The 22,255-nt window shown below is 44.4% G+C and overlaps 1 protein-coding gene across 1 annotated transcript; it reads left to right on the top strand.

Annotated features, from left to right (window-relative positions):
* The first annotated feature begins 413 nt into the window (after window positions 1–413).
* Window positions 414–21,531, top strand: smg8 (SMG8 nonsense mediated mRNA decay factor). The gene is made up of 4 exons (XM_052035351.1): window positions 414–2,031; window positions 8,549–8,694; window positions 11,685–12,569; window positions 17,856–21,531. The coding sequence occupies exons 1-4, from the start codon at window positions 495–497 to the stop codon at window positions 18,051–18,053; spliced, it is 2,766 nt and encodes a 921-aa protein (XP_051891311.1). The 5' UTR covers window positions 414–494; the 3' UTR covers window positions 18,054–21,531.
* Window positions 21,532–22,255: the final 724 nt, after the last annotated feature.

Genomic DNA, 22,255 nt, shown 5'->3' with positions numbered 1-22,255 from the left:
CCTTTGGTTGAGAGACGAGATCCTCTTCAGATGCACAAGGAAATCTTGTCTCCATAAGCGTTGGCATTTGTCTTTTAACAGAGCTGTTAGCGTTAGAGAAATTATGAGAGTAAAGTCTGCAGTCAGCTAGTGACGTTTTAAACTCATTATTACGAGTAATTTTCACGCCTAGTGATTGATACTGGCAGGTCTGTCTCCTGTCAGATCTTTTCACGTTAAACATGCTTCAGTTGGTGAAAGCATTTTGTGGTTTGGTGCTGAACCGTGAGGGACCTGGAACCACGATTATTACCGAAATAAAATGGTGGGTTTGGGGCGCGGGGAGGGGGTCTCCAATCTGCATTCGCCAATTTCTAAAGCAGATGGGAAGGTCAATGGTTTAATTCAAGAATTTTTGTTTTGTTTTGTTTTGTTTGTTTCCGGCCGGATGAGATGAACGGCGGGACACGCTGCCAGGAACAATTGTGGGCGCAGTGGTTCTTCCACCGGACGGGATGGAGGGCGGGACGGCGAGTGAGATGGCGGCGGCGCGGCCTCTGAGGGCTGTGTTGGCCTCAGACGGCGAGGAGGTAGCGTGGAAGGACGAGGAGATGTGCGTGGTGGGCATCTTCGGCAAGACGTCGGAGCTGAGCGCGGAGAAGTACGCCATCGTCAACACCCTGTGCGACAAGCCGGTCTTCCCCTTGTACCCGTCCCTTATTAACGACCATCACCAGGGCAACAACTTGCTGCAGTGCTACTACAACCAGGACAGCAAGGTCCTCTACCTGCTCCTCACCGCCGTCTGCGACAACCACCAGCTGCTGCAGGCCTGTCGGGCCTTGGCGGATGACGTCTCCCACGCCGAAGCCCACGAGTTCTGGAAAGGAGAGGAGAAGCTCCACTGCATCCACCTCCTCTACCTCTTCTCCGTCTCCCACATCCTCCTCCTGGTCCACCCCACCTGCTCCTTCGACATCACTTACGACCGTCTCTTCCGAGCCCTGGACAGCCTCAGGCAGAAGGTTCTTCCCTACCTGAAGAGCACCATTAAGGATTGTCCAGTAGGGAAGGAATGGCGATTGAATTGTAGACCCTGCCCTCCAAGGCTCCTCTTTATTTTCCAGCTGAATGGAGCTTTGAAAGTCGAGCCCAAGTGTCTAGACCCTTCGAATCTGGATAAACCCAAAAAACACTCTCCTAAAAGGAGACTCCAGCATGCCCTGGAGGATCAGATTTATAGGATTTTCAGGAAGAGCAGAGTGCTGACCAACCAGAGCATTAACTGTCTGTTTACTGTTCCTGCCAACCAAGCATTTGTTTATGTGGTGGCTGGGCAGGGGGATGATCCCATCAGCATGCTGATTGGGCAGCTGAAAAGTAACTGTGCCATCAGGGAGCATGAATCCCTCCCGGTTTCTGGCTCACGGCGTTATCAGATGATGAGGCACGTCCACCAGCCCTCTTTCATACTGGAAAGCAGCCTCAACAGCTCCAGTGGACAGCTAGTGGACTGCACCTTGAAGGAGTTTCTGTGGCAACACGTGGAGCTGGTCCTGACTAAAAAGGGTTTCGAGGACAGCGTCGGGAGGAATCCACAGCCGTCACATTTTGAGCTTCCTGCCTATAAAAACTGGCTAGCTGTGGCCTCAAAACTCTATGATGTGATGATAAACTGGAGGGACGATGAGCTGGGATTTCTTTCTGGAGATCTTTCCTCCAAGATACAGATACAGCTGAAAGGACTTGAAGGATTTTTGGATGCAGACAATAAGTTTTCTGAAAACCGCTGTCAAAAGGCCCTGCCTCTAGCTCACAGTGCCTACCAGTCTAACCTGCCTCACCATTACACAACGACTGTCCACAAGAACCAGTTGGCACAGGCCCTACGTGTTTATAGTCAGCATGCCCGTGGACCAGCCTTCCAGAAGTATGCCATGCAGCTGCATGAAGATTGCTACAAGTTCTGGAGTAACGGACACCAATTATGTGAAGAGAGAAGCTTAACGGATCAACATTGTGTTCATAAATTCCATCTGCTGCCTAAACCAGGTGAGCCATTCATTAAGAGGCTTTCATCTTGGTTTGGGTTGAGTCATTGGAGAAGGGAGGGAAAAGCCTAATGAGGTAATAAAGCCTAAGGGAAACTGCTCATAATTGCAAATGCACCGTCCTAACTTGACAGGTAGTGTTTATACTCATGAGAATGTATAAGACGAACCAGTAATTCTACAAATTTATCGGATTATCTGTTTAAAAATACACCAGAAAAATTGTTCAGAGTGTCTTCATCACAATGAAAACAACAAAGTCTGTTTTTTTTCATTGAGATTTGGATCAGCATTTATCTGCAGTAACTCATTTTGAAGCTCACGAATGAAGAATAGAATATAAGAACATAAGAAAGGGTCCTAATGCTTGCTCTGCCATTAAATAAGATTATAGAAACATAGAAAACCTACAGCAAAATACAGGCCCTTCGGCCCATAAGGTTGTGCCGAACATGTCCCTACCTTAGAAATTACTAGGCTTACTCATAGCCCTCTATTTTTTCTAAGCTCCATGTACCTATCCAAAAGTCTCTTAAAAGACCCTATCCTATCCACCTCTGTTATGTACCAGTAACAAAAGAAACACACCGAGTCATGTATAAGTGTTAAAAACTATTTTATTTATATCTACTTATGATAATAAGAAAAATAAAAGTAAGCATGTTAGAATGTTAGAAGTAAAAATATTAGATCTTAAACGTTAACCCCAAAAACTAAACTCAAAGTGTGTGTGCGGCAAATTCCCAAACTCCAAGTCCAGGAATGGTTCTCAAAGTTCAGTTCAGCGAGACGTAAGGTGAAACGTGAGCAAAGGCTTCTTCAAAACCACAATTGACTGAAGAGAAAATGTAGAGAGAATATAGAGAGTAATTACGAAATCTAAATGTTCCACGATGGAACCCAAACCACAACTCAATCACTGATGATCTCCATTCCTTTGTTCCGAAGTATCTGCCACCCCAAAAAGGCACTCGAGACGTGGCCGTCCACACAAATACCTGTTTCCCTCCACAGGTTAACAATAAAATGGACTCCACTGGATTATTCCAAAAGTGACAGACACAGTTATTGTTTTTCATCCATCGATACAGAGACCAGCAGGCAGGGTCGGTCTCTCTCTGTGTCTCTCTTTGTGTGTGTGTCTCCCTCTCCCCCCCCCTCCCCCCCCTCCCCCCCTCCCCCCCTCCCCCCCTCCCCCCCCTCCCCCTCCCCCCCCTCCCCCCCCCTCCCCCTCCCCCCCCCTCCCCCCTCCCCCCCCTCCCCCCCCTCCCCCCCCTCCCCCCTCCCCCCCCTCCCCCTCCCCCCCCTCCCCCTCCCCCCCCTCCCCTCCCCCCCTCCCCCCTCCCCCCCCTCCCCCCCCCCCTCCCCCTCCCCCCCTCCCCCCCCTCCCCCCCTCCCCCTCCCCCCCTCCCCCCCCTCCCCCTCCCCCCCCTCCCCCTCCCCCTCCCCCCCTCCCCCCCCTCCCCCTACTCCCCCCCTCCCCCTCCCCCCCTCCCCCTCCCCCTCCCCCCCTCCCCCTCCCCCCCTCCCCCCCCCTCCCCCCCTCCCCCCTCCCCCCCTCCCTCCCCCCCTCCCCCCCTCCCTCCCCCCCTCCCCCTCCCCCCCCTCCTCCCCCCCCTCCTCCCCCCCCTCCCCCCTCCCCCTCCCCCCTCCCCCTCCCCCTCCCCCTCCCCCCCCTCCCCCTCCCCCTCCCCCTCCCCCCCCCTCCCCCTCCCCCTCCCCCTCCCCCTCCCCCCCTCCCCCCTCCCCCTCCCCCCCCTCCCCCTCCCCCTCCCCCTCCCCCCCCCCTCCCCCCCTCCCCCTCCCCCCCCTCCCCCTCCCCCTCCCCCCTCTCCCCCTCCTCCCCCCCTCCCCCCTCCCCCTCCCCCCCCTCCCCCTCCCCCTCCCCCCCCTCCCCCTCCTCCCCCCCCTCCCCCCCTCCCCCCCTCCCCCCCCTCCCCCCTCCCTCCCTCCCTCCCCCTCCCCCTCCTCCCCCTCCCCCCCCTCCCCCTCCCCCCTCCCCCCCCTCCCCCTCCCCCTCCCCCCCCTCCCCCTCCCCCCTCCCCCCCCTCCCCCTCCCCCCTCCCCCCCCTCCCCCTCCCCCTCTCCCCCCTCTCCCCCCTCCCCCCCCTCCCCCTCCCCCCCCCTCCCCCTCCCCCCTCCCCCTCCCCCCCTCCCCCCTCCCCCTCCCCCTCCCCCTCCCCCTCCCCCCTCCCCCCTCCCCCTCCCCCTCCCCCTCCCCCCCCTCCCCCTCCCCCCTCCCCCCCTCCCCCCTCCCCCTCCCCCCCTCCCCCTCCCCCTCCCCCTCCCCCCCTCCCCCTCCCCCTCCCCCCCTCCCCCTCCCCCTCCCCCCCCTCCCCCCCCTCCCCCCCTCCCCCCCTCCCCCCCTCCCCCCCTCCCCCCTCACTGACTGACTGCTCCAAAAACATCATCACGTCCTTATCTCCTTTTGTTGTCGTAATCATGCCATACACACACCTGTGCTATGTCTTAAAGGGACATTCACCAAATAGTAACCTAATCCGTATCTGCCTCCACTACCGTTGCTGGCAGCCCATTCCATGCACTCACCACTCTCTGAGTAATAAAAACTTACCCCTGACATCTCCTCTGTACCCATTATGCATGATCCTCAAGACTGTGTCCAGTTTGGATTCCCTTGATCTCCACAATCTATTGATCCCAGCATTGGACATGTTCACTAACTGAGCATCTGGTGCCCTCTCAAGTACTCACAACCCTCCAAGTGAAGTTTCTCTTCATCTCAGTTCTAAGTAGCCAACCTCTTCTCCTGAGTCTAGATCAAGCAATGAATCTTCACTGCGTTAATTCCAAGGCAACTATATCTTTCCTTGGTCATGGAGACCAAAGGAAAATATTGGCAAGTTAACAATGGAATTGTCAGGAGAAAGAGGAGGGGTAGAATTTTAAGCTTGTAAGGTTCTTGCAGGTATCTTGAAGGATCTGGATGAGAGTTTCCTACTCTTTCCCAGCCCTTCCCTGGTACATTAAGCTGGTAATGTGTTTCCTTTCTGTTTTAATGTTTTCATTTATATTTCTTGATGTCTTCATCCTCTATCCATTGATCTTCCAATTCTCAATTCTCTTGTTTTTGCTCGCACACCTGTCCCGTGATTAATTAGATAATTTCTTGATCCTGCAGTTTCATTATCTGTCTCTTTCCTGCTCCCTCTGTGCATTGTGTCAGCAGCCTGCCGGGAGATGGTGCTTGATGTTTGCATGTTCCCGTTAAAGCAGAACGGCTCTGTAATTGCAACAGAGTGGCAATTATTGTAAGTAGTCTGGGTAAGATCTGCCTACATCAGCAGAAGTATGACATCCAATTTGTGATAAAGGAGGGATGGATTCCACATAGATTATGCCAATGCATAATGTACTTTAAAACTATGTTGTGCTTTGTTTAATAAAGAAAATAAATTATTAAAAAAGGGCAAACCAAAGAAAAATATATTAAACTTTGTTTTACAGTTACTGCCATGCAACCGAGTTTGTTGCCAAGTTGTTCTCATGCTCAACTAGTATTGCATATTGTTTTGAATTGAGTGGGAAGATTGAATTCAATAACTCTGTTACCTTGTGGGCCCATATCAGGAAATGAGGGCTGTTGGTTCATCCTAAATGCCTATCAGGTTGACTAGCATTCTTCAGGAAGGGGAACCTTCTGTTGCTATGCCACCCAGGCCAATCCATTTATAACTTCAGGACCACACTGTATTTTAGGCTAATTGTATACCGAATGAAATAATCCAGTCAGCCAACTCCCTGGGCATGATATTAGCAATATGTAGTGGTAATGTGCAAAGTTTAAGCAGCTAAGCATAGTGTTCCTAATGTTAAAGTTTACATGGCGCAAGGAGATACCAAGTCACTTCTGTATTATTATCAATATTAATTATAGAGTAGAAGGTGTTGCTATTTCATCATCCATACAAGGGAGACCAAATTCCAGAATCGTGGAAGTCTTGTGGACCTCTGGTTGACTGGAAGAGCAGGCACTGAAGGTTCATCTAATCACTAAATCTGAAGACTGAGCATAGGGATTGATAATGAAGACAAATGAACAGAACAGAGATTAGAAGAAGCACCAGAACCATATGAATGGGCACCTAAAGTAGGACTTTAGAGAGGCTGAGATACAGGAGATCACCCATCCCACAAGGGGAAAATCCCAGAAACTCTCTCCAGCATCCTTTACGCCAGGTATTTCCCATATGTTTTTAATGAGCTTTCTTGCTGGGTTTGGAAGGGCAGATGTGTGCAGCAGCACTTGCATTCCAGTGTCAAGATGGTGATCCTCTGCATGTGTGTTGCTATTCTTAGTCATGGAGAAACGCTGAGTGAGGGCATGGGTGTCCTTCGAGTATCACTACGCACCACTTGTACGTATCATATTAGCTAATTGCAGAGCATAATGGAAAATATAATTGAAACCTGGTCGCATGTTGGCGCAAAAGCAAATCACTGCGGCTGCTGTAAGACTGAACTGTGAAAAAAAAACTAGTGTGTTTGGCATGCTCAGCAGATCGAGCAATAGCTGTGGAGAAACAGTTAAGGTTTCAGGTTGATTACTTGGCCTGAGAATAGTGGTGCTTGTCTGCTGACAAGTTGTTTAATTCCATCCCTCTATCTTTGCCTTATTTATCCTCTTGGTGTGAGAAATCCTCGCTCTCTGTAGGGGCTCGTGACGATCCAGCATTATGGATTGGTGGTCATTCAGAGAAGGTGTTAACCCAAAGACAGAATCTTCCATTTCTGATGGTGCAGGAGAGTGGTAACAACACATTTTATTTGTATAAAGCTACTGGCATGCAAAAGTGTCTTGAGGCACTTCACAGGAGCGATTAACTTAGTCGAAATCTTTTGGTCAAACAGTACTCCCCAATAAATTTAATTGCCAGTCATCTACTAACATGGGAGACAGGGCACAGTAAGGGGTCACCTGGCCAATCCTGATTCTTTCGTGCAACTGTCCAATTCATCCCGCTCCCCCAATCTTTTCTCAGAGTTGCAATTTTTTCCCCTCAAGCACTTTTCCCTCCACTTTTTTGAATGTTACTGCTGAATCTCCTTCCATTGCCCTTCCTGATCATCAGAACATCTCACTGCACTTTTTAAACAAAAAAATTCCTCGTGTGGGTCCTGAAATTTTGCCATTTGTTTTAAGTCTGTCTCCTTGGGTTACAAGCCCATCTCCCATTGGGCACAGTTCTCCTTCCTTAAATTGTTAATACTATCAAATCTCTTCTTAACTCCTTTTGCAATTTTTGCCAGCTCCAATAAAATTTCACCACCAGATACACATTCCCCTCCCCTTTCAGCATTTCAAAGGGATCACTCCCTCTGCGATCCCTGGTCTGTTCTTCCATCCTCGCCACCCACTCTCAAACTAAGGGCACTTTCCCGTGCAGCCACAGTTGATGCCACATCTGTCCTTTCATTTCTTCTCTTCTCTTCCCTTCCCACCACCCAGAGACCCAAAAAATCTTTCCAGGTGAAGCAGTGATTCACTTGCACTTCTTTCAGTCTGGTGTACTGTATTTCCCAAAATGATCTCCTCTAAATTGGCAAAATCAAACGCAGATTAGGTGATTGCTTTGCAGTCTGCAGGGACGTCCCTGAGTTTTCTGTTGCCTGCCACTTTAATTCTTCATCCCATTCTTACTCTGACCTATCTGTCTGTGCCATCCTGCACTATTACAACAAGGCGCAATGCATGCTTGGGGAACAATACCTCGCCTTCCATCTGGATACCTTGCAACCTTCCGGGCTTGATACTGGACTTTCCAACTTCAGATATCTTGGGTTTTTTTTCTCTCTCACTTGCTCTCTATACCAAAGCTGCCATTTCTGCTGTAAGTTATCTATCTGTGATATTGGCTCAGTTTTTTCTCCATTAGTACAGTTTGACCTGTTAGGCATGACCCACAGCACTGCTATTACCAACATATTATGCTTCTTTATCTGCATTATCACCCTGTAACTGCCCACATTAACCCATTTGACCAGATTACCCTTACAACTCATTCTTGCATCAGTGCTGGCCTCGCCCTATCACAGATGTTCCCTTCGTCCTACTCCTCCTGCCACCTCCTCTGCTACTTAACTGTTTTTTCTTCTCTTTTCCAGTTCTGATGAGGGGTCTTTGATCTGAAGCATTAACTCTGTTTCTCTTTCCACAGATGCAATCTGACCTGCTGAGTGTTAACAGCATTTTCTGTTTTTATCTCCTTAACCATAGTCTGCTCAAAGATAGCAACTCCCATTTCACCACGTGTCCATTCCAGTAACTTCCCATTGCAGTTTCTTCCTGAACATTTGCTCATATTATTGTTACGAAGCTTAAAATGCTTAGATAAATTTCAAGTGATATGGTGTTATACACATACATACATAGAGAGATAGATAGATAGCCTGGGTGCATTATACTCCTTCCACCCTCCCCATTGCAGCAATAGTGGAAAATCTAATGGAAGACACTTTTATTGTGCATCCTGTGTGTTTGCCACCCTTCCTTGCAGGAGAGAAACCAGAGCCTGACAGAAATCCACCCATACTGTACCACAACAGCCGTGCTCGCTCCACCAGTTCCTGTAACTGTGGCCGCAGGCAAGCTCCTCGTGATGACCCCTTCGACATCAAGTCAGGGAATTACGATTTCTACCAGGTATGACGGGATTTTCATTGGATTTCAGGCAGACACAGTGAGCTAAATGTGGATAATATCTTTGTGATTATTGATTTCAGTGCAACTTCTTTCCCCATTTACAGCATCACTTTCTTTCCAGTTATGGAAATAAAAGGGACAGATTTTGGTGGATGTTAACGTGCCTGGGATTGAATCAGGTTTATTATCACTGACATATGTCATGAAATTTGTTGTTTTGCAGTAGCAGTACAGTGCAAGACATAAAAAAATGCTATAAGTTACAGAAAAAATAAATAGTGCAGAAGAGGAATAATGAGGTAGTGTTCATGAACCGTTCAGAAATCTGATGGCAGAGGGGAAGAAGCTGTTCCTAAAACGTTGAGTGTGTGTCTTCAGGCTGCTGTACCCCCTCCCCAATGGTAGTAATGCGAAGAAGGCATGTCCCGGATGGTGAGGGTCCTTAATGATGGATGCTGCCTTCTTGAGGCACCGCCTCTTGAAGATGTTTTCGATGGCAGGGAGGGTTGTGCCCGTGAAGGAGCTGGCTGAGTCTACAACCCTCTGCAGCCTCTTTCGATCCTGCACATTGGAGCCTCCATACCAGGCAGTGATGCAACTCCTCAAATTCCTAATGAAGTAGAGCCACTGGCATGCCTTCTTCATGATTGCATCAATGTGTTGGGCCCAGGATAGATCCTCTGAGATTTGGTTTGCTTGTCTGAGTTGAGTGGCCTGTTTAGTATATATATTTGTATGTTGGGAGAGAAGAATAAAAAGCAAGACTTGCATTTTCACCTGGAAAGTTTGTAATGTAATGTCTTTTGTGTGAAAGACACCACTTAAGGGTTTCTGCATAGATAATGTCCCAGGTTCCTGAAGGGTGGCGTGAACCATGAACTTGTTGAAAGATGAGTGACTATCATGAGCCACAGTAATGCCCAAACCCATATAATCAACATGACTCAGTTGATCACATTCTTGCCTCTAAGTCAAATTCTGTGGGTTCAATCTTCACTCCAAAGGCATGAAAAGATAGTCCAGGCTAAAATCTTGCAGGGAAAGAATGCTGCTCTGTCTAGGGTGCTGATCTTCAAAGAGATCCTCTGCCCTTCAGGCTGTTGGGTTGGCTCAGATGAATGGGAAAGATTTTCTGGCAGTTTTCCAGATCAAGGAGCTCTCCCCATATTATTGGGCATTTATCTCTCAGACAATACTATCAAAACCAAATTAACTGTTCATTCATCTCATTGCTCTCCACAGAATCATAAAAAAAATTATAACACAGAACTGTGTGCATCTGTACATGTGCTAGTTAAGAAAGAGCTCTCCAGCCTAATTCCACTTCCCAGCACCTGTTCTGTGGCCCTGCAATTCACGGACCTTCAAACAAGCATCCAAGTTCTTAAATGTGATGAGGGTTTCTGCCTCCATCTCACTTTCAGGCAGAGAGTTCCAGACTCCTACCACCTTCTGGACAAAATTCTTTTTCCTTGTTTCTCCTGTAACCCTTCTGCTCTTTAAATCAAGAGCCTCTTCAGCCAAGGGAAATGAGTTCTTACTAATTGGTGTGTCTAGACACCTCATAAATTTATACAACTTAATTAAGTGTCTCTTGGTATTCCTTTGTTTCAAAGAGAACAACCCCAGCCTTTCCAATCTTTTATCAAAGCTAAAATTTTCCAGTCCTGGCAAATTCTTCATAAATCTCTTCTGCACCCACTTAAGTTCAGTCACATCTTTCCTGTAATGTGTTGACCAGGACTGTGTGCAGGATTCAGGCCATGGTCTAAGTCGTACATGATTCTTGGACAGGCTTCCTGCTCTTGTATTGTGTGCCTCAGCTAATTAAGGAAAGCATTTTGTATGCCTTTTCAATCATTCTTTTGATATGTGCTGCTATCTTTAAGGAAACATACTCTGAGCTTTCTCTGTTCCTCCACACCTTGCAATATCACATGCCTCCTCCCTCTCTTCTCCCCCACACCATTCCCTGCCCAACTCCTTGTGCATGTTGATGCAGTTGTTCACAATACGAAAGCACTGCTGCAATGCTATTTTTCTGCACAAAGCACTTGGGCACTTCTGAGGTCTAGTGAGATTACACGGAAGTGCAAAGTTTTCCCAAAAGTTGTAACTTCGGAAATTTTTAACTGCAGATTTCTAATCACACAAAATTTGTTAACATTTATATCTTTTACTATAGAAATGCTTTCAAGCATCTAGAAGAACATTTTTTAAGACTTGTACTAAATTTGAAATCCACTGGCTGAGCTGCAGTGTAAATTTTCTCAGTGTTACAAATCAATCAACTATAGTCTTGGATTCCTGAATTTTAAAATAGAGGGGTTGCTAGAAGATGTAGCTCAGTGAACATGGGGGTGACGGATGAACAAGACCTGTTGTAAATTACTTCTTGGGAAGAGTAGTTCTATTGGTCTTGAATTTCTTTGGATTTATTTTGGTTGTGTTTAGGAGTAGTTCTTTGATTTTTTTTATTAATGTGCAAAATTGGATGTTTTTGGTTTATAAAACAAAAATAGGTTTGAGAGACTAAAAGTTGATGCAGCAAAACACAATTAAATGAAATATGTAATGTTTAAAAAAAAATCATAATAGTTCAGGCTTTATTCATTCAACAAAATCTTCAATTTCTTTCATTTAGTTACAAACAAGTTTGTTTTTTGTCTTGTTTCCACTCACAATTTTGCTCTTCTGGCCTTTTTCATCACCATCCAGCCACTTACCACTGCATTCTATAGCCAGATGAGATCGTTCCGTGGCATTTGAAAGGCATATGCATTATTCTTAAAACAAGATGAATGAAACTGTAAATTCTTCATATTTGGTATTTATTGATGGCCTGAAGATCTTCTGGAGAGGCCTATGAGTTTTTTTTTGTCGTCTTATTTAAAACCAAAAAATACAAACCTCGTAGTATAAGCAGAATGTACTCGAATATTAGATGTGAACAAACCTGACTTTTGTTTTTTTTAAATAAACCTTTGCAGCTTCAAGAGGAAAAATGCTGCGGGAAGCTCGAGCACTTCTATTTCCCCATCTTCCAGCCCAGCACTCCCGATCCAGCTCCGGCCAAGAATGATTCCACTGCATCCTCGCTCCCACCACAAGAGGGAGAAGGAGAGAAAATGAAAGAGAAAGAGGCCCAGACTCAGGGCGAGAGCACCAGTCTCAGTTTGGCACTCAGTCTTGGACAGTCCACAGACAGTCTGGGTACGTTTCCCCCTGATCCTCATGCAGGGGGTGATAACCCTGATGCTCACGGCCAAGGAGGTGAAACTAAACCAGAGAAGAGGCCCAGCATTGTCGACCGGCAGGTCTCGACGGTTGAGTACCTACCTGGAATGTTAAATTCCAGTTGCCCAAAGGGACTTTTGCCTAAGTTTTCCAGTTGGTCCTTTGTCAAACTGGGCCCTTCCAAAGCTTACAATTTTCATAGGGGTCTGGACCAGAGTGGCTTCATACCAGGCACAAATTATCTGATGCCATGGGACATCGTCATAAAAACCAGGTCCGAGGATGAGGTGGACATGGACAGCAACTCTTGGCCTGCCCCCAACAAGTCTGTGCCAGCCAAACGTGCCAGCACTGTGATTGGCCGAGGTAGACGGAGGGATGACGTCGCTCGGGCATTTGTTGGCTTTGAGTACGAGGACTCGCGCGGTCGCAGGTTTATGTGCTCGGGTCCAGAGAAGATCATGAAGGTAATGGGGAGTGGGCCAAAGGAATCCGCCATCAAAGCCCTTTCCTCGGACATGCCCCTGTACATCCTCTCACCCTCCCAAGGCCGAGGACTTAAGCCACACTATGCCCAGCTCATGAGGCTGTTTATTGTGGTTCCTGATGCCCCATTACAGATCATGCTTACACCACAGGTAAGAATACAACTCTGAATGTGCTTTATTTGTGTCCCACAGACTTGTTGGACAACGTATTAACTGAAATTCAGCATAGTGAAAGTGGAGAGGTGAAAATTCAAATGACAGGTTTAAGATTATCTGATGAATCATTAAAATGATGCTTAATGATTTGCATTAAGGCCTGAGGTTAGATTATAGAAGTGGCTCCCTGAGCTATTTACCACACAAGCTTGTTTTAGTTTCATTCGATTTCTAAGATGAGGGCGACTGTCACTGCATACTGTGTTGTTCTTGGGTTTAGTTTTAGTATTTTAATTAAAGAGGCAATATTGTCATGAAAGTAGATTGCTATTGTTGAGATTTCAAAGGACATAGTGTTGAGCTTGTGAAATTTGCCTCCCGTGCTCATCTTAGTTGTGAACTGAATCCAGTAGCAGATATGCGTCCTTTGAGATCTATATTTTGTCTAGAAAGAGCTGTTAAGTGACATAATAGAAAAGGAAGAACGCGACAAATCTGCTGATGCGGATATACGAGATGACGTTTAGAACATCATGTCAGAAATATATTAATTTAATAATAAATATGTAGTATTTATAGCATTGTTAAGCTGCTAGTGTAAGTTGATTACTTTTAAGTACATCTGTTAATAGTGTTGACAAAGAAACTTAAGAAAGTTACACTGCAGAATCACCTAGTGGCCAGAGCTTGCAGCTGGATTGTGACGGTTGGCAGAGCATAATTAAACAGAAAATGTTGACATAGCAATTTGCAATGGGGTAGTTGACTCTCAAGCGTGACTGAAAATTGTTATTACAGGTAGTGCAGGCTCAGCATAAGGTTTTTAATGGTGTGTAGGTATTGGTAAGACTGAAATGCACTTGCTGGCACTGAAGAATGACTTGGAAGCATTGCTTCTGCGTGAATGTTTAAGGTGCTTAACAGTGGTCTAAAATCATATCAAGGGCCTCGATTAAACAGCAAGCCTTGCAAAATTAGAGCTGTCTTATTGAAATCATTCATTCCCAGCAACTGTACGAAGGACTTAATGTTTCTAATGTTTTACTTTGAATTAATTTCCAAGTCCACGTGCCCACGTTTGTTATGAAATGCTAACTTATTATTTGACTCCCAAAACCCATAGCCTTCTGTAAAACTATCAGTGGTATTAATTCTGGGTAACATTTTTATTCCTTAGCTGATCTAGCACTCACAATAAAAGACAAGGTAATTCAACAGAGTATTGCTATCTCTGTAAAATGTAGTATTTTAGGATGTTGTCCTTTCCCCGACTTAAGTGGACTTGTGTTACCACCAAAAGGTATCAGTTATAGCTTAATGGATAGCTTTTGAATTCAAGCACCGTATCTCACTTACAAAATCTGATAACTCTTTACTATTGAAGGAGCTCTGTGCTTTTGGTACATTTGCTACACATTGGAATTGGTTTATTATTGTCATATGTACCAAGTTACAGTGTAAAAACTTGTATTGCATGCCAGCCATACAGATCATTTCATTACAGCAGTGCACTGAGGTAGTACAAGGGAAAACAATAATGCAGAATAAAGTGTTACAGTTATAGAGAGAGTGCAGTGCAAGCAGACAATAAGGTGCAAGGCCATAATGAGGTAGATTGTGAGGTTAAGTGTCCATCTTATCATAACAAGGGACCATTCAACAGTCTTACAACTGTGGGATGGAAGCTGTCCTTGAGCCTGGTGGTACATGCTTTCAGGTTTTTGTATCTTCTGCCCGATGGGAGGGGGGAGAAGAGAGAATGCCCAGGCCGGGTGGGGTCTTTGACTATGTTGGTTGCTTTACCGAGGCAGCGAGAAGTGTAGACGGAGTCCATGGAGGGGAGGCTGGTTTCTGTGATGTGCTGAGCTTGTGTTCAGTGTCAGAAGAAATGACAGACCCAGATATTTTGTCTACTGATTGCACGCCATAATGGTGGCTGGGGGTTGGTGGGGGCAGAAGTGGGTTAGGGGACTCTTCATTGCTAATCATTCACCCAACATCAAAAACAGATCATCTTCTTGTTAGTAGGAGGTCCTTGCTTTGAACCAGATGGCTAAAGGTGTTTAATAGTGAGGGCTGAGGGTAAACTTAAAAGGAACTGAAGAGGATTGAACAGAGTGGTGGTGGAATCTATGGAAATATTTGCGAATTGAGTCCTTTTGGGAGAAGCAGGTGGATGACTGGGATGAAGAAAGGCGAGTTTAGGGAAAATCGTTCTCCGTAAATGTGGCTGAGAGCTCAAATTAAAAACAAATGGTGCTGAAAACGCAGGTCAGGCTGCATCAGTGGGAAGAGAAACAGTAGATGTTTCAAGTAGAAGAGCCTTTGTCAGAACTGGGAAGGAGACAAAAGAAGCTTCTAAAGCTGCAGGGAGGGTGGGGGAGGTGGAGGTTGAGAGCTTAGTTGGGGAAGGTGGCTACAGTCCAGTCTGACTGGGGAGGTTGCAGAGGAGGTTTACGAGAATGTCGCCAGGACTGGAATATTGTAATTATGAGATTCTATGTTCTAAAAGATCAACTTGGTTGCAGTTTTAATTTAGAGCAGAGGAGACAGAGGAAGAACCTGATTGAGGTCTAGGGAGTAAACAGGAAGGACTGATCTTCCCAAGCAGAGGTGTAAAAGGGCAGAGGACTTGGATTTAAAGTAATTGTTAGAAGGATTAGGAAAAATTATTTTACTCAGGGGGTGGAAAGGGATAGGAGCTCTCTGCCTGAGAGAGTGGTAGAGACAAGCCCTTAGCAAAATTTTGAAGTACTTGGATGTGTACTTGAAGGGCTGTGTCCTGCAAGGCTACCAATCAGGTGTTGGAAGGGGGAATTAGGCTGGGTTGATCTTTTTGACTGGCATCGACACAATGGACCAATTAGGCTTCCTTCTGCTACATAAATTCTCTATGCTTCCTTGACTACTTCCTCTGCATCCATCTAGGAGCGAAAACATGAACCATGATTGAACTTTGCATCCAAAAGGCAGCACTTTCACTCATGCAGCATTTCCTCTGGGAATTGTCAGCCTGCATTTTGTTCCAATCTTTGCAAGGTGGAATTAAACTGAAAATTTTCCGAGTCGGAGCAGTTGATGCTGACTTATCCGTGATGGAAACGTTAACTGTGCACTCACCACTGATAACGAGGAGAGAGATCCAGATATGTACCTCCTGGGTTGTGCAAATTTCCTTTCTCCCCAACCTCAGGCTTCAGTTGAAAGGACGGGCAAACATCCATTGATGCTATCAAGCTGGCTGAGTGACCAGTCACAATAAAGAAGTTTCACAGATGGCAAACCAGGAAGTAAAAGAACAAGATTTTTAACAATAATTCTAAATGTTTTACAGATAAAAATTGCAACACAGAGTTGAGATGAATGTAGAAGCAGAACTATGTGCAGGGAGAATACACAGCGATTAGTTAAAGTTGAATTTATTGTCATCTGCACAAGTCCATGTGTGCACAGGTGCAGTGAAAAACTTACTAGCAGCAGCATCACAGGCACATAGCATCAGATAAACAGCATTCACAAGAAAAACAAACATTTTTACAAGAAAGAACACAATTAGAACAAAATAAAACCAAGTCCATTGTAGTGCAAAGTGGTCATAGTGTTGCTATTACTGAGGTAGTGATTGGGATTGTGCAGGTTGGTTCAAGAACCGACTGGTTGAAGAGAAGTAGCTATTCTTTGACCCAGTGATGTGGGACTTCAGGCTTCTGTACCTCCTGCCCGATGATAGCTGCAAGTAGATGGCATGGCCTGGATGCTGGAGATCTTTGATGATAGGTGTTGCCGCCTTGAGGCAATGCCTCGTGTAGATACTACCGATGGTGGGGAGGGATGTGCCCTTGATGTATTAGGCTGTGTCCACTACTCTCTGCAGCTTCTTAAATTCCTGTGCATTTAAATTGATGTACCAGAACATGATGCAACTAGTCAGGATTAGTTAATGGTAGGCCCCTAAATAGCATTGCTGTGCAGAGCTATCTTGGGGTCGAGGTCCATAGTTCACTGCAAGTGGATAAGGTGGTGAAGAAGGTGTATGGAATGCTTGCCTTCATTAGTAGGGGTGTTGAGTATAACAGTGAGGAAGTCAGGCTACAGCTATATAAAACTCTAGTCAGACCACATTGGGAAGTATTGTGTGCGGTTCTGGGCGCCCCATTGTAGGAAGGATGTGGAGATTGTGGAAAAGGTGCAAAAGAGGTTTACCAGGATGCTGCCTGGATTAGAGGGTACAAGCTATAAGGACAAACTTGTGTTCTCCTTAGAGCATTGGAGGCTGAGGGGAGACCTGATAGAGGTCTTTAAAATTATGAGAGGCAAATCTGTTCCCCAGGGTAGAAATGTCAAACACCAGAGGGTATGCTTTTAAGGTTAAGGGGGGAAAGTTTAAAGGTGACGTGAGGGGCAAGTTTTTACACAGAGTGGTAAGTGCCTGGAGTGGGTTACCAGGGGCCGTAGTGGAATCAGGCAGTTTGGTGGCGTTTAAGAGGCTTTTAGAAAGACTCATGAATATGGAAGGAATAGAGGGATATGGATGATAAACAGAAGGACGACATTTAGTATAAATCAGCATCAAGATCGGCACAACATCCTGGGCTGAATGGTCTGTCCAGTGCTGTACTGTTCTATGTATCCCATGATATTTGTAATAAAATTGGCAGATTAAATTCTGCACACTCCACTGGGCGGATGTTGGAACATAAAGATCAAAAAAAAATCTTACGATAGATTTCAAAATAGTTATCTTATCTTGAAACATTTAAGATGGAATAACAATCTACAAATATAACATGAGTTCAAGGTTGTTAAGTTTAATTTTGAAGTTGTATGCCATTAAAATCTAATATGTACCTACTATAATGGAGGACATTAGAAGGATTTTTGTTCAGATTGAATAGTTTATGAAGTCCCTGAAGCTTGCATCAGATTGCTGATTTTTGAAGGTTATGTTCTAGGAGGCTGCAAAACAGTTTTCTCTGTGGAGTAGTGAAGCAGACAGCAGCTTCAGGCCTTCTACTTTCAGCTCTGCATGTGTGAACTAAAGTTGCCCTCACTTTCGTGGTGTAGTGATGCTGAAAGCTGACGATTTCATTGTCAAAACAACCTTAGTGAGCTACACGTCACTGGGAAATATCACCAAATGGCTAAAAACCAAAAATGACCGATTGACCCACGTTAATTTATCACATGTTTCAACCTTGCAATTGGTTTAGAAAATCTATATTGGGAAATTTGCATGTGTAAGTGTTTAGCTATGAGATTTAATTTCTATTTACCTTGTAGGTTCAGCCTGGCCCTCCACCATGCCCTGTGTTTTATCCCGAGAGGCAAGAAATACCTGTGCCACCGGATGGACTCTGGGTGCTCCGCTTCCCCTATGCCTACGTAACGGACCGTGGACCCTGCTTCCCCCCAAAAGAAAACCAACCACTGATGAGTTACCGGGTGCAGCGGGGAATCCTTAAAGCTATCCCACAGTGATGATGCCTTAGTAGCTATGCAATGCTTGTCTTTTTGTGTTAAAACAACTTTCTCAACAGAGAAAGACAGGATGGATTGAACGGTGGACTGCCCCAAGCGATTAAGGTTGAATGAAATGCTCTCATGGGCATGAATCATTTTCTCGCCTAATTAGGTGTGCCTACAGAATCTGTTAGCAAAACCTGAGCCTACATTTTCTGGCCAAGAGGATTAAGGACTCCATTCAAATCAGACCCCAAACAATGGGCACTTTCCACCACAGTACACCTGACGGTCTCTGACCATGCATTTCCAAGTAAAGTGTAACATAATCTGCTTCAGTCAAACTTTCCCTCTGATTTTCCTTTTTCCCTACAAGGGAAACCCCACTTTGTTTTCCGATTAAAGTGCTCTCTTCTATTCATGTGTTGTGAATATAGACAGCAACCCTTGAGGCCATTGTGACAGCAGTCATGGTTAGTGACGCAGTCATTAATGTCCATAATGTCAATATAAACTGCAAAAGGGTCTTGCTTATTAAAACAAGGCCTGTGGCTTTAATTAAAGGTTATAATGGTCTTCATGATTCATAACCTCATCCAAATCCTCAACTGCACTTGAGTCTTCAGTGACAAATTCTCATCACCCTTTGGTCTTCTTGGTATCCTTCATCGCACCACATAAAAATAGGTTCTGTTAGCACTGAGTCTTTAATTTGTGTCTTTGTCTGTTGTGGTGTTCAGAGCTGCAGAAATGTGGTCTCCCCATTTTGATCACTTTTTTTCATCTTTAGTGTTCCTGTAATATTCCAATAATGGAGAATGAAATCTCAGGACAAAGAGAAGTTCATGCTGACTGTCACTGATTCCAAGAGCATGATGAAAAGCCCCCGATAGTGGTTTAACGGCAATACAAATCTTAGCCACTGAATGAACCTTTAAGGTGTTTGACCTGAGGTTTTGGTTTGTGAAATTAATTGGAGCCTGGGTCAGATGGGAAAACTTTGGTGCTTATGTTAGCTGCTGCTAATTTTCAGTGGTTGAACTAACTTGTTTTTACTAATGATCATCAAGAGTTGTAATGACAGACTTTTCCAGGCCAATGAATGAAAGTCAGTTGTCGAGAAAGTGTCCCTAACTTAACAAGCCCTGTCCTAAGAGACCACCACCACAAATCTCAAAACAAAATCAGCCAATCTGGTGTTTAGAAATTCTGATGCTCCAATCAAGGAGTGTAATAACAGTCCAACCTTTGGGTCTGCCAGCAATATTTTGAGGTAAGGTTTTTTTTTCTCTTGTTGAAGGGACCTTTTTTTAATGTCCTGGAGTGAGTTTTGCTCGTGAGATTGCAATCGAGAGTTTGGTCTGCTAACTTGTATTCATGGTCAAATAGGAAGAACTGAATTGGTTGGAGTCAGGGCATTGGTGAAATGGAAAGAGATGTTGAGCACAGTCTGGAAAGTTTACATTAATGTATACAGTGTTCTTTCTGTTGCTGACGAAGATTTGATGTTAAAGTGTCCTATTGATAGCTTAAATTATTCTCATGTTATAAATCCAACATTAAAATATACTGAAGAAACAAAGGACTGCAGATGTTGGAATCTAGATGTTCCTCCAGCATCTTGTTTTTTCATTAAAATATACTAAAATATAAATTCACAGGGATAGGTCCTTTTATTACCCATACATCCTCCATCTGAAGCTAACATGATGCTGGTCCCCTTCCAAAGGACCAAATTTTGTTCATTAGGAAAGTGACTAACAATGGATAATAGTTGCTGTTCTGCAAAATGACACAAATTGATGGAATCGAGGATTGCATTCAAACTGGTGTTGGTTAAATTCCAAGTTTACTGCCTGAGTCAATTAGCCTTGCATAAGCTGCTAGAACAAACAATGTCGAATTTACAAATATAAAGCAAAATACTATTCTGAAGTGCAGTTACAAGTGCATTTTGTGGTTTGTTGACCAATCTATTGTTCATGAGGAGAGAAAGTTATCTCAGTAATATCACCATTAAATGTGTGTTGCATGATGCATGTACTTTGATCAGGAGCTCACAGTGACTTCAGCAGAGCTCCTGATCCACAATTTGGTCATCAAGTAGCTACACTGGCCAAGTCCAACTTGGATCTGATGAAGAGCTTTCCGTGTTTTCAATCGCAGGTCTAAACCAGGTAGTTTTGGTGAGTCAGAAATTAAATGTTTATTTTTGGTTGTGGTGTAATCCAGAAATTTAGTTCAGCCCATTGAACTCCTGTATTCATAAAGCCCTGTTTCCTGGAGATTAAACTGGGCGGTGGAAGGTTCATTAAGTCTATAAGGATGGGAGATCTGAGTTATTTTCCAAACAAACACATTCTGTAGCTACATCAAGGTGAATGTAATGAGTACCATTTAATTGGTGTAAATTTCTGAGTTTTAGTATTAAATTATGCAACAAAGTACAGAATTAGGTTTTACAATCAATGTAGTATGTTATGTTTATGTATATGTGGAGGGATTATGTACTTCCAAGTCTGTAATGTTGCTTGTCTATGCCATTTGCCGGTCTCATTATGGTTAGAATCTGAAACCCTCATCCAATCTTTTGCTATTTTCATATCCAATTATTCTAATTGCCTATTTGTCAGTATCCCATTTTCCACCATCTACAAATTTTAACTCCTCCAAAACTCTGCTGCCTGTTTCCTAAATTGCACTCTCCATTCAGCACCTATTATTTTAAATATTTTCATCCTTGCTTTCAAATCCTCTCCTGCCCATAATGCTGTTACCTCCAGCCCCACAACTCTGAGATAAAAGTGCTCCTCAAATTTTGCCCCTACTGCCCATTCTTGTCTCCCTTTACCCCTCCCCTTTTAGTTCAGGAAAACCCTCTTAAACCTTTTTGCCTGTTCACTTCTCTGTCAACGTGCTTCTTAAAAGCTACCTTTGACCAAGTTCCTGGTCATCTGTTCTATATCTCTTCACTCTGTGTCAATTACCATACAATATGCCTGTGATACACCTTGGGATGTTTTGCTCTGTTAAAGGTGTTGGTATATATACATGTCATTGTAAATAATTATAAACAGAAAATGCTGGAAACACAGCAGATCTGGCAGTATCTGTGGAAAGAGAAATGGGGTTAATGTTTCAGGCCAAAGACACTTTGTATTTTTGAATGATTTTTTTTTATGTCAATTGTAAGAGATGTCTTTATTAATCTCCCTTTATCCTGTGAAAAGAACTGGCTGTATTGTTTAGAATGCTCAGCAAAACCCATTGTTCTTTAACTCCTTGTCGAGAAGGAGACATTCTACACTTGCTTCTGAGGTTTTGAAGTAGGTGACCTCCACTACATCTGTGCACTGGCTGGAAACAGCAAAGGTTGCCTGGACTAGATTGGCTCTCAGTTCCACTAGGGCATTTCAACTTAAACATGAACAAGTTATCGTTTAATCCACTCCATGGTATTAAAAACTTTGGATACACAATAAAAACAGAACAAATGTAAAATGGGTCTGTCAGCATCTGAAAACAGTTTAATGGTATAATGTCAATGGTTGAAAGTGGTGTCATCAATACTTACGACCAAAGGAGATTTCTCACATTATAATAGCATCTGTACTGCAGGTACAGTAGGCACTATGTCAGCAGAGAGTCACAAAGAAAGGAAAATTGCTTATTCTATATTCATGGAAGGAAAAACTGCCTTATTTATCTTAAAAAAAAGTTATCATTGACATATATCTTTGTAGGAAAGGTATATTGGGATGCAGAGAGGAAAAGGGAAGGAGAGATTCCATTTTGTAATAGGAGTATTATACTTAGAGTTAAACAGCATGGAAACAGGCCTTGTCCATGTCAACCATGTTGCCTACCTGAGCTAGTCCCACTTGCCTGCCTAGGCCCATATCCCTCAACCTTTCCTATCCATGTACCTTTCTAATTGTTTTGAATGTTTAGGCATTCACTGAACTTTTCAAGGCTGGTGGACGTGTGTGTTGTAAGTGAACAGAAGCTTAAGTGAAAATTTTAATGTTTGCCTCAAACTCAAGAGAAGCCCAGCATGAAATCTGTACCTTTTTTGGTTATTTGCACATGTAATAACACAAGTGGAAAGAGGATACAACTTTCAGATAGGGTTTTGCCTGTTCCACTAAAACAAACATTGTCTAGTTCCATCCATTGTAAGCAATACATTTTTATAGAGCACAGAATCATCATCATACTCG

This window comes from Pristis pectinata, chromosome 21 (genome assembly GCF_009764475.1).
Source record: "Pristis pectinata isolate sPriPec2 chromosome 21, sPriPec2.1.pri, whole genome shotgun sequence".
Classification (NCBI taxonomy): domain Eukaryota; kingdom Metazoa; phylum Chordata; class Chondrichthyes; order Rhinopristiformes; family Pristidae; genus Pristis; species Pristis pectinata.
This window is presented reverse-complemented; position numbering and strand designations above follow the sequence as displayed.